Raw genomic sequence first — 13,078 nt, 5'->3', positions numbered from 1 at the left:
GCAAATGATCAATAAAGGCAATGATTAGTCTTTTATCAGTCATCAGACCTTATTATGATAATATCAGTTAGTAATATCCCTGACAAACAAAGGCATTGATTAGTCACTCATAATAATTATTTATCAGTAAATAATGAATTAATATTAATAATTGATTGAAAGTATTGATAAGTAACTAATTAGTATAGACAGCCAATCATATATTGTTATTAATCATTATTATAAACTATAAACAAAGGTATTGATTCGTCAGTAATAATTAGTCATCGTAGATTAATATGTCATTATTATCATTGATTGAAGTTATTATTTACTAAATAACTGATTACCAATTAATAACACAGCTTCATAGTTCATTATTACAACTCATTAAGAAATTTATCAGTTGGTAACTACTACTAATAATCAGGTAATATCAGTTTTTATTACCACCGATCAGAGAATCATAGAACTTAAGATCAGAAGGGACCATTATGATCATCTAGTCTGACCTCCCGCAAGATGCAGGCCACAAAAGCTGACCCACCCACTCCTGAAATAATTGTCTCCTTTGACTCAGCTGTTGAAGTCCCCAAATCCTGATTTAAAGACTTCAAGTAGCAGATAATCCTCCAGCAAGCGACCCCTGCCCCATGCTGCGGAGGAAGGCGAAAAACCTCCAGGGCCACTGCCAATCTACCCTGGAGGAAAATTCCTTCCCGACCCCAAATATGGCGATCAGCTGAACCCCGAGCATGCGGGCAAGACTCTCAAGCCAGACACACAGGAAAAAGACTTTCAATATCCCAACATTGACTCTCGGTACTAATTACCAGTGGTGGCATGTTATTGACCTATTGACTAAATCACGTTATCCTATCAAACCATTCCCTCCATAAACTTATCAAGCTTAATCTTAAAGCCAGAGAGGTCCTTCGCCCCCACTGTTTCCCTCGGTAGGCTGTTCCAGAATTTCACTCCCCTGATGGTTAGAAACCTTCATCTAATTTCAAGCCTAAACTTCCCGACTGCCAATTTATATCCATTTGTTCTCGTGTCCACATTAGTACTGAGCTGAAATAATTCCTCTCTCTCCCTGGTATTTATCCCTCTGATATATTTAAAGAGTGCAATCATATCTCCTCTCAACCTTCTTTTGGTTAAGGAAAACAAACCGAGCTCCTCAAGTCTCCTTTCATACGACAGGCTTTCCATTCCTCGGATCATTCTAGTGGCCCTTCTTTGTACCCGTTCCAGTTTGAATTCATCCTTCTTAAACATGGGAGACCAAAACTGCACACAGTACTCCAAATGAGGTCTCACCAACGCCTTGTATAACGGGACTAGCACCTCCTTATCTCTACTGGAAATACCTCGCCTAATGCATCCCACGACCGCATTAGCTTTTTTAACGGCCACATCACATTGCCGACTCACAGTCATCCTGCGATCAACCAGGACTCCGAGGTCCTTCTCCTCTTCCGTTACTTCCAACTGGTGCATCCCCAGCTTATAACTAAAATTCCTGTTAGTCATCCCTAAATGCATAACCTTACACTTCTCACTATTGAATTTCATCCTATTACTAATACTCCAGTTTACAAGGTCATCCAAATCTCCCTGGAGGATATCCCGATCCTCTTCCGAATTGGCAATACCTCCCAACTTCGTGTCATCCGCAAACTTTATCAGCCCACTCCTACTTTTGGTTCCAAGGTCAGTGATAAATAGATTGAATAAGATCGGACCCAAAACCGAACCTTGAGGAACTCCACTGGTAACCTCCCTCCAACCCGACAGATCACCTTTCAATACGACCCGCTGCAGTCTCCCCTTTAACCAGTTCCTTATCCACCTCTGGATTTTCATTTCGATCCCCATCTTTTCCAATTTAACCAGTAATTCTTCATGCGGTACCGTATCAAACGCCTTTTTGAAATCAAGATATATCAATAAAAGTATTTATTATCCACTAGATATTAATCACTCATCCATAAGGAATCATTAATCAGCATAATAATCCTTGCTTTGGGGTTTATTTTAACCAATCACCCAAACCACCAACACATTTCTTAATATTGCAGCCAACAGGAACTCAGCATTATTTCAGGGTTATTAACACTATATAATTGACCAAAATTCATGTGTTATTTTTAGACTAATTAATAAACAGCAGATTGCCATTCAATTAATATCTGCAGTGCGAGTCCATTCTTAGGCCCTGATTGTCCACTCTTTGGGGCAGGGGCTCTGTGATCCGTGTGTATGGCTTGTGGGCCATTGTCTTAGTGCTACCGTAATACACCTAATAAACAATGTACAGCACCTAGCATGGGGCCCTGGGCCATAACTGGGACTCCTGCGCGCAACCGTAATACACCTAATAAATAACAACAATAGATTTGTGCTGATCTTTAAGCCTGAATAGCCCGATTGACTTTGGTGACTGTGGTTACCAGCTTAAAGCTGGGCATCTGCATGAAGGCAGACAGCATCTGTGCCTTTGGAGTGGGTTTTTTTAAGCAATCTGTCTCAACTGAGAAATTGTTTCTGGGTCAGTTCTTTTTATAATGAATCCATCCTCTTACTGGGCAACATGCCAGCGAGAACGCTGGGGTGAAGCCTGCACTTTCCGCCCCACGATACGGAAAGAACCAGCGCGTGCGAGGGTTGGTGACCAGTCGCTCTGTTTGGGGCCAGCGCCGTGTGACTGGAGAAGCGGCGTAGTTATGTTTCAGAAAGCTGGAAAAAGTGACCCGGTCAGTTGCAGGCCTGCTAGTCTGATCTCAGTTGGAGCCGAGGCTTTCGAACGAAATGTGAAGGCAAGTGAGATCAAATTCCCGGAGGTAAACGGAAGAGGGGATGTAAACCCAAGGGGGATCGTGACAGGCTTGCCAGGCGTCCTGCTTGGAGACAGTAACTGATGCTTTAGCTAAGAGAAGTGCAGCAGATTGGCCATCTTTGGACTTCAGGGCAGCAGGTGACACGATGCCGCATGGGGAAATCGTAGTTAAAAGAGAGACGATGGGGAAGTGGGAGGTGGGTGAGGAACTGGCAGGCGGGGTGACTGCAGCGGGCCATGCTGGAAAGTGAATTGTCGGACAGGAGGTTGGAGTCCCTCAAAGATCGGTCTTGGGACCAATCTTACTCAAGATCTTCATTCCTGACTTTGGCCCAAAAGGCTCCTAGGGGTGCGCTAATGGAATCTGCTGGGGAACATCGCAAGATTATACAGGGAGATTTGAAAGGCCCTGAAGGCTGGAGTGAGAGAAGAAATGGTGAATTTGTGTCTGGGCGGTGCCTGGCACAATGGGGCCCCGATCTCGGTGACTCTGTGTCTGGGCAGCGCCCGGCCCGACGGGGCCCCGATCTCGGTGACTCTGGGTCTGGGCAGCGCCCGGCCCGATGGGGCCCTGATCTCGGCGACTCTGTGTCTGGGCAGCGCCCGGCCCGACGGGGCCCCGATCTCGGTGACTCTGTGTCTGGGCAGCGCCCGGCCCGACGGGGCCCCGATCTCGGTGACTCTGTGTCTGGGCAGCGCCCGGCCCGATGGGGCCCCGATCTCGGTGACTCTGGGTCTGGGCAGCGCCCGGCCCGACGGGGCCCTGATCTCGGTGACTCTGGGTCTGGGCAGCGCCCGGCCCGACGGGGCCCCGATCTCGGTGACTCTGTGTCTGGGCAGCGCCCGGCTAAATGGGGCCCCGGTCTCGGTGACTCTGTGCCAAGGGGGGACCCTTGGTGCCTGGTCCGGCCGGGCACTGGGACCCAGCAGACTCCGGAGCCGGGGCTGGGCTCCTGCTCTCGGCCGGGGGCTCTGCTGGGTCCCGGTGCCCCGGCCCGGCTCCGGCTGCTGGGAGCGGGCCTGGCAGCGCGGTCTCCTGCCGGGCGCAGAGCGCGGCGCGCCCGCCCCGTGCGCCCAGCTGCGGGGATGAGAACGAGAAGCAGGTACCGACTCGCCCGCCCGCGCCCCGGGCAGCAGCCGCCTCCGGCCCGGGGAGCCGCACGGGCTGGCGGGCTGCGGCCGCCCCGACCCCGCCGGCCGCCACCGCAGCGGCCTGCCCGCGGGGAGGCGAATGTCAGGGGAGGGGGCCGGGGCAGGCTGGGGAGGGGGTCTGGGCTGTGCGTGAGGCCAGGGGGGCGGCGGGGGAGGAGAGACACCGGGACACAGAGACACACATGCAGATGGACATAGGGACACACAGACAAACAGACACAAGACAGACACCGGGATGCAGTGACAGAGACAGGACACACAGACACACACAGGACACACACTGGGATGCACAGACACACACAGGGATGTACAGACAGACAGACACCGAGATGCACAGACAGACACAGGACACACAGACAGACGGACAGACACCAAGATGCACAGACAGACACAGGATGCACAGACAGACAGACACAGGGATCCACTGACAGATACAGGCACGTACAGACGGATACCAGGATGCACAGACAGACACAGGGACGTACAGACGGACACAGGACACACAGAAAAAAAATAGACACAAGGATGCACCTAGAGACACAGGGACGCACAAACAGACAGACACAGGGATGCACAGATGGACACAGGGATGCACAGACAGACACAGGGACACACAGAGAGTCAGACACAGATGCACAGACAGACATAGGCAGGCAGACAGACACAGGGACGCACACACAGACAGACACAGGGACGCACAGACAGGCAGACAGACACAGGGACGCACAGACAGGCAGACAGACAGGTGACACAGACAGACACAGGGACACATAGACACAGGGATGCACAGACAGACAGACACAGGGACGCACAGACAGAGGACACACAGGTGACACAGACAGACACACCCATGCCCATTCCATCTCCGCCCCATCTGGCAGGCGGGCAAGGCCCTGGCTCTGATGCCCTACACCCGCTGCTCTCCCTCTGCCTGATAGAGCTGTCTCAGAAGCTGCCTGCATCCAGCCCTGGTGCCACGGGAGAGGTGCGGCCCCTGGCAGGGCAGCACAGCATGTCAGGAGGTGCAAGGCGCTGCACATTCCTGATCACCTTCCTAGGCTCAGGCAGTGGACAGTGGCTAGAGACAGGGGGCGTATCTGTGCCTTGGGGACAGGTGCCCAGAGGGAGCAGTCCAGGGAATGGAGAGAGCTGGGGAGGGCAGGTGTGGGGGGCACTGTTATGGAGAGGGGAGAAGGGGGAATTGGTGGGGGGCCAGAGGGGGAAAGGAGGGATGAGAAGGAAGGTGGATTCGGGGACAGGAGCAGGAAGCTGCTGGGAGTGGGAGTCAGGACTCCTGGGTTCTATCTCCAGCTTTGCAAGGGGAGTGGCATCTAGTGGTTGCTAAAGATGATAATGCCAATTTAATAGCCTTAGACTTCTGCAAGTTATTTGACTTGGTACCACACAACATTTTGATTAAGAAACTAGACCGATACCAAATGAACATGGCCCAGAATAAATGGCCTTCAAAACTGGCTAACTGAGAGGGCTCAAAGTGTAACTTTTAGCAGGGAATCATCACGTGTTTCTAGTGGGGTCCCTAAGTGATTTCTAGTGGGGTCCGTACGGTTCTTGTCCCTACATGATTTAATGTTTTTACCAATGGCCTGGCAGAAAACATAAAATCGCCGCTCGGATGACACAAAGACTGGGGACACGGGAAATAACGCAGAGGCCGGGTCACTGACTCAGAGCAATCTGGGTCTCTTGGAAAACTGGGCGCAAGCAAACAATGTGTTTTAATGAGGGCTGGCAATTCATCGCAGTTAACTCACGCGATTAACTCAAAAAAATCAATCGTGATTAATGACAGTTTTAATTGCACTGTTAAATATCGATTGAAATTTATTATAAATATTTTTGGATGTTTTTCTACATTTTCAAACATATTGATTTCAACACCAATACCAAGTGCACAGTGCTCGCTTCCTATTTTTATTTTTGATTACAAATATTTGCACTGTAAAAATGATAAAATAAATAGTATTTTTCGGTTTGCCTCATACAGTCCTCTAGTGCAATCTTCTCACCGGAAAGTGCAATTTACAAATGTAGATTTTTTGGTTACGTAACTGCACTCAAAACCAAAACAATGTAAAACTTTAGAGCCTACAAGTCCACTCAGTCCTACTTCTTGTTCAGCCAATCGCTCAGACAAACAAGTTTGTTTACATTTACGGGAGATAATGCTGCCGGCTTCTTATTTACAATGTCACCTGAAAGTCAGAACAGGCATTCGCATGGCACTTTTGTAGCTGGTGGTACAAGATATTTATGTGCCAGATATGGTAAACGTTCGTATGCCCGTTCATGCTTCAGCCACCATTCCAGAGGACATGCTTCCATGCTGATGATGCTTGTTAAAAAATAATGTATTAATTAAATTTGTGGCTGACGTCCTTGGGAGAGAATTGTATTTCCCTTGCTCCGTTTTACCTGCATTCTGCCTTATATTTTATGTTATAGCAGTCTCGGATGACGACCCAGCACATGCTGTCCGTTTTAAGGACACTTTCATTGCAGATTTGACAAAATGCAAAGAAGGTACCGATGTGAGATTTCTAAAACTAGCTACAGCACTCAACCCAAGGTTTAAGAATCTGAAGTGCCGTCCAAAATCTGATCAGGCCGGGGTGTGGAGCATGCTTTCAGAAGTCTTAAAAGAGCAACACTCCGATGTGGAAACTACAGAACCCGAACCACCAAAAAAGAAAATCAACCTTCTGCTGGTGGCATCTAATTCAGATGGTGAAAATGAACATGCATCGGGCCGCTCTGCTTTGGATCGTTCTCGAGTAGAACCCGTCATCAGCATGGACGCATGTCCTCTGGAATGGTGGTTGAAGCATGAAGGGACATATGAATCTTTAGCGCATCTGGCACGTAAATATCTTGCAACACTGGCTACAACAGTGCCATGCGAACGCCTGTTCTCACTTTCTGGTGCGATGTAAACAAGAAGCAGGCAGCATTATCTCCTGCAAATGTAAAGAAACTTGTTTGTCTGAGCGATTGACTGAACATGTAATAGGACTGAGTGGACTTGTAGGCTCAATAATTTTACGTTGTTTTGGTTATGAGTGTAGTTATGTAACAAAAAAAAATCTACATTTGTAAGTTGCACTTTCCCGATAAAGAGATTGCACGATAGTAATTGTGTGAGCTGAATTGAAAAATATTATTTTTATCTCTTTTAAAGTGCAAATATTTGTAATCAAATATAATCATATAAAATGAGCACTGTACACTTTGTAGTCTGTGTTGTAATTGAAATCAACATATTTGAAAAAGTAGAAAAACACGGACAAATATTTATAATACATTGCCATTGGTATTCTATTATTGTTTAAAGGTGCGATTAAAACCACAATTAATTTTTTTAATCGTTTGACAGCCCTAGGTTTAATATGGCAAAATGCCAAAGTATCCAGCTAGGAACAGAGATGTTGGGCATGTGTGCGGGCTCGGGGATCCTCGCCTGGGGAGCAGCGACTCTGACAATGATTGGGGGCGGACAGGCGGGCAGGGGGATCCTCTCCTGGGGAGCAGCGACTCTGACAATGATTGGGGGTGGGTGGGCAGCGGGACCCTCCCCTGGGGAGCAGTGACTCTGACAATGACTGAGGGCAGGCGGGTGGCTGGGGGACCCTTGCCTGGGGAGCAGCGACTGACAATGATTGGGGGCGGGCACAGTGGATAATGAGCAGAACAGGAGCTCCCGGTGCCGTACTGTGGCCGATAGACCTAATACGATCATGGGAAACGGGAATCTCGAGTAGGCGCAGAGAGGTTATTTTAGCCCGGGATCTGGCCCTGCGGGCGACCGCTGCTGGGATCCCGTGTCCAGTTCTGGTGCCCCCAGTCAGGAAGGATGGTGATCAATCAGAGAGGGGTCAGAGAAAAGCCAGGAGAACGGCTAAAGGGTGAGAAAACCCGCCTGAGAGGGAGAGACTCCAGGAGCTGGATCTGATTAGCTTCACAGAGAGAAGGTTTGGGGTGACTTCATCCCTGGCTATCAGTACCTCCCGGGGGAACAAATATTCACTAACCAGCTCTTCAATCCAGCAGAGGAAGGTCTGACACCATCCAACAGCTGGAGGCTAACGCTAGCCAAATTCCAACCCGAAACGAGGCGTCCCTTGTTAACGGTGGGAGCAATTAACCACTGGTGGATTCTCCATCACTGACGGTGTCTATCGGGGACGGGGAGTTGATGACGGGACGATGCCGCCCTGGCTCCAGGGTAGATGGGACCCGCTGGGGCGTCTCCGGCTCTCACCCTGTCCCCTTGCCCCGCAGCGATGGCCGGGTAGGCGAACGGAGTGCCGACACAGCCGCCGGATGGAGCCAGCCCAGCGGAGGGAGTGGGACGGCGTGCAGGGGGGCAGCCCGCCCTCGAAGACGGCAGAGGGAGGCGAGGGCCACCCGGGCAGCCACGCCTGGCAGGACCTGGAGGTGACGGGGATCTGGCCAGCGAGCGCCCGCTACGCCCAGCCCACGGCCAAGTGGGGCGAGGCTGCAGCCCGGGGCAGGCGGCCGGAGGGCCCGGGGGTGTCGCGGGCCCAGCCGGAGCCTCCCAAGCCAGTCCCGAGGGCGACGTGGGGTCCCAAGCTGCACTCGGCCTTGACGGGGTGGCCCCGGGGTGGGGACCCCCTGCGAGCCCCGCCCCCGAAGCCGCGGGGCCCCTACCGCAGCCGGCTGGCCGGCCCCGGCTGGCTCCTCCCCCCGGAGGCACCGGGAGCGGGCATCCCACCGTCGCCCCCTGAGGGCCAACCGGAGGACAACCTGCTGCTGATCGACGCCCAGGGCGTGCCCTACACGGTGTCCCGGCGGGACTTGGAGGCGGGGCCGGCCCCGGCCCCCCGGCGGGCGCACTGCTGCCCCGTGTGCCGCCGGGCCTTCCTGTACCTCTCGGACCTGGAGCGGCACCGCATCAGCCACTCGGAGCACAAGCCCCACCTGTGCCGGGCCTGCGGCAAGGCCTTCAAGCGGGCCTCCCACCTCCAGCGGCACCGGCACATCCACACCGGCGAGCGCCCCTTCCGCTGCGCCGTCTGCCAGAAGGGCTTCCGGGAGTCGGGCGAGCTGCTGCGGCACCAGCGGGTGCACACGGGCGAGAAGCCCTACCAGTGCCCGCTCTGCCGTCTGCGCTTCACCGAGCGCAACACGCTCCGGCGCCACGCCAAGCGCAAACACGCCCGCGAGGCCTGCTACCAGGGCGCCGGGCCGGGCGCCTGGGCCGACGGGGGCGAGGGCCGGCCCGGGTGGGCAGGGGAGGGCAGCCAGGAGGTGGGGAGCCCCTGAGAGCACCGGCGGCCCGGGGGGATGGAGCGAGGTTGAGGGTCAGGCCCCCTCAGCTGCACTGGGCTCCCAGGGGATGGGAGCCATCAGGGATGGAATTAAGTTGGGGGTCCCTGGGAGATGGGGTCACTGGGGAGGGAGCAAGGCTGGGGGTCAGCCCCCCCCAGCTGCACTGGGATCCCAGGGAGATGGGGGCAGGGACACCTGGATTGTGCCGGGTCCCGGGGGGATGGAGTGGGGCTGGGGATCAGGGCCGCTGCCCCCCTACTGACCACCCTGCATGATGCCATGACCCCTGGGGATTCAGTGGGTGGGGGAAGGAGCTACCCCCCCACCAGGCACTATCCCTCCAGGGATAGGGGGAGGAGGGAACAGCTGTGTCTGGGGGGGCATATGAAGGGAATGCCTGTATCTGGGGGGCCCCACACTGTCATACTAAGGGGCTGTCCCAGGCACTCACCCAGCGGACTCAATAAAGATGTTAGCTCTGTATGGCTGTCTGTGAACTCCTTTGGGGGGCAGAGGGAGCAGGGGGTGCCCATTTGGGGGGGGCAGGATACCAGAGTAGATGGGCCCATGGGTCTGATCCGGGCTGCAGAGAGGGGGCAGGATACCAGGGCAGATGGGCCTGTGAGTCTGATCTGGGGGACAGGATACCAGGGTAGATGGGCCTGTGAGTCTGATCCGGGGTGCAGAGAGGGGGCAGGATACCAGGGTAGGTGGGCCTGTGGGTCTGATCCGGGGGAGAGGATACTGGGGTAGATGGGCCCGTGGGTCTGATCCAGGGTGCAGAGAGGGGGCAGGATACCAAGGTAGGTGGGCCTGTGGGTCTGATCCGGGGGACAGGATACCATGGTAGATGGGCCCGTGGGTCTGATCCAGGGTGCAGAGAGGGGGCAGGATACCAGGGTAGATGGCCTGTGGGTCTGATCCAGGGGACAGGATACCAGGGTAGATGGGCCCATGGATCTGATCAGAGGGGCACGGAGGGGTAATAAGAAAAAGCAGGAGAATGATGGTTCATTTTGGGGGCGGTGGATATGTGGTAGGGGGAGGGGCGCTGTGTGGTTGGGGATGGGAGGGGTGACTCGTCCAGCAGTGGCTCCGCTTCTGGAAATGCACCGAGGGATCAAGCTCCGGAGAACACAAAGCTGACCCTGAAACCAGCCCCCAGTTAGCCCCATTGTGCAATCGGGGGACCCTGGCAGCCCCCAGGAATGACTGGAAGAGACACATGCCCCAGGGTGGAGCTGAGATCATACCCAACTCACCGCACATGGTAGATCCCATGGCAAGGACTCACGTCACGGCAAGGCTGACACCCCCCCCCAGCTCATTACACATGGTACATTCCAGGGAGAGACCCAAGAAGCAAGGGAATTCCCAGACAAAAAACTGTGTGAAGTTGGATTTATGGGCATAAACCATTTAATTAATTAATTAATTAAGGAGATTCCCAGACCAAAAAATACTTCTTTAAGATAGAATTGAGGTTCTAACAAAAGAAAATCCCTTTTAAAACAATGGTTACATCAAAAATCAAATATTTTATAAGTACAGGACATAAAATTAAACTAAAAATTAAAGTAAGATTTTAAATGTTAATATATTTAAACTAAATTAAACTAGACACAGCAAAACATTACAATGAAATATGATTGAAAGTTTAAACTTTTAATAACTGTAAAGTAAATTAAAATAGAATAAAATAAAACCATTGTTAAAATAAAATCAGATTTAAAATTTTAATAAAATTTAAAGTAAATGATCTAAATTAAAAATTGAAATAAGATTTACATTTTTAACGATTTAAAAAGAAAATGAAAATGAAAAATGGAAATCAAATAAGATGTAAAATTGTAATTTTTAAATTAAAATTAAAAATAAAATAAAATTTAAAATTGTAACAATTTTAAATGTAACATAAAAGTGAAAATAAAAAATTGAAAAACTTAAATTTTAACATTTTTAAAGTAAAATAAAATAATATGATTTAAAATATTAATCATTTAAAGTGAATGAAATAATATTAAAATATAATTTAAATTGAATATTTTTAATTTTAAAATTTAGATTTTGTTTCCTTTTTTAAAGACAAGCTAGTAGTAGAAGCTGGTAGGTCAGAACCCAGAAATATTAGAATTATTAATCAGAAAAGAAAAGAAAAATAAAGATCTAAGATCCAACCCACAACCCCCATGCTGACCCCTTCAGCTTCATGTCTTACAGTGGACTCCCTTCAGAGCAATCTGGCCTAGTGGGTAGAGCACTGCACAGGGCTGCAGCAAACCTGAGTTCTGTTGTGCCTCAGTTTCTCCCTGTGCCAAAGTCTCTCTTTTGTGAAGCGCTTTGCAATCTACTGGTGCTATACAATAATTATTATTGTTGCCACTCGATGCCACTTTATGTTGCTCTGTCGAGTCTCCAAAATGTTCAGCTCAATTCTTTTCCGTGTAAAAATTACAATTTTTGCAAAAGGAAAAATTGTTGACAACAAAAAAAATCTCTCCAGGGTGGAGTTATTTATTTATTTATTTATTCATTTTCATTGCCAGTTCAGATCGGCCAGTGTGGTCCCAGGGAGGCGTTGGTCCAAAATGTAAAGATCATTTTCGTAAAAAAATAAAATAAACATAAAATTTTATTTTTCAAAATTACAATTTTTGGTAAAGAAACAAACAAAAAAAATGAGTTCATGGTTGTTATAGTTTCTTCTCTTGGCAGTTTGAAGTTGGTCAGTTTAATGTCTCTGTGGCATATGTTCCACATTTATAATAAAACCATTTGCTATTAGAAAACCCCATTTTGAAAAATTACAATTTTTTGCACCTCCAACATTTTTTATTTTAAAAAAAATCAATTCAAATTTTTTTGTTTACTGGTTTCTGTTGTTTCCTCATTGCCATGTTGGATTGGTCAGTTTTGTCACATGGTGGCCCATTTCGCCCAAAAAATCAGTCCAAAATTTTTAAATAGCTAATTTTCCAATTTGCTAAATTTACATTTTTGGCAATCACAAGAGTTTTGATTTAAAAACAAATCTCTTCCAAGTTTTTACTGTTTTTTATGTTCTTTCTCATCACTGCCTCTTTGGATCGCTCGGTTTGAGCACATGGCACTTAACTCCTTGGACGGCATTTGAATTTGTCCATCATTTTTAAAAAAATCATTTTCTATTGGCAGATCTCATTTTAAAAAAATTCAAACCTATGTTAACTTTTTAAAAGAAAATCAGTGGAAAATGGAAAATCAGTGTGTGTGTGTGAATAGGTCTAGTTCGAAAACTAAAGCAACAAAACCATCTTCTACATTTTTTACCAATTTTTTTTAAACGTTTAATTTTCTGCAAGCTCTGGTAATGGAATCTGCACTCCATGCTTTTCTGTTAAATCTGGGAGGAGAGTCTTTTTGACATAAGAAAAGCTTAAAATAATTTTTGTGGGCTATTTTAATAGATAGATAGATAGATAGATAGATAGATAGATAGATAGATAGATAGATGAGGTGGATGGGGATAGATAGTTAGATTAGATGGGGGGATGTATGGGGATGCATAGATGGATAGATAAGAACATAAGAACAGCCACACTGGGTCACACCAATGGTCCATGTAGCCCAATAGCCTGTCATCTGACAGTGGCTGGGGCCAGGGGCTTCAGAGGGAACGAACGGAACAGGGCAATTGACAAGTGATCCATCCCCTGTTGTTCAGTCCCAGCATCTGGCAGCCAGAGGTTTAGGGACACCCAGAGCATGGGGTTGGGTCCCTAACCAGCTTGGCTAATAGTCACTGATGGACCTGTC

General features: G+C 49.4%; 1 protein-coding gene across 1 annotated transcript; it reads left to right on the top strand.

Annotated features, from left to right (window-relative positions):
- The first annotated feature begins 3,814 nt into the window (after positions 1 to 3,814).
- On the top strand, positions 3,815 to 9,733 carry LOC120388731 (zinc finger protein 581-like). Its single transcript, XM_039510764.1, has 2 exons — positions 3,815 to 3,924; positions 8,273 to 9,733. Exon 2 carries the CDS (start codon positions 8,315 to 8,317, stop codon positions 9,275 to 9,277), a length of 963 nt encoding a protein of 320 aa, XP_039366698.1. The 5' UTR covers positions 3,815 to 3,924; positions 8,273 to 8,314; the 3' UTR covers positions 9,278 to 9,733.
- The last annotated feature ends 3,345 nt before the right edge of the window (positions 9,734 to 13,078 follow it).

This window comes from Mauremys reevesii, linkage group 22, assembly GCF_016161935.1.
Source record: "Mauremys reevesii isolate NIE-2019 linkage group 22, ASM1616193v1, whole genome shotgun sequence".
Classification (NCBI taxonomy): Eukaryota; Metazoa; Chordata; order Testudines; family Geoemydidae; genus Mauremys; species Mauremys reevesii.
This window is presented reverse-complemented; position numbering and strand designations above follow the sequence as displayed.

Bases quoted from the DNA above. Each gene is read 5' to 3' on its own strand.
- LOC120388731 (XM_039510764.1), top strand. From the start codon at position 8,315: ATGGAGCCAGCCCAGCGGAGGGAGTGGGACGGCGTGCAGGGGGGCAGC.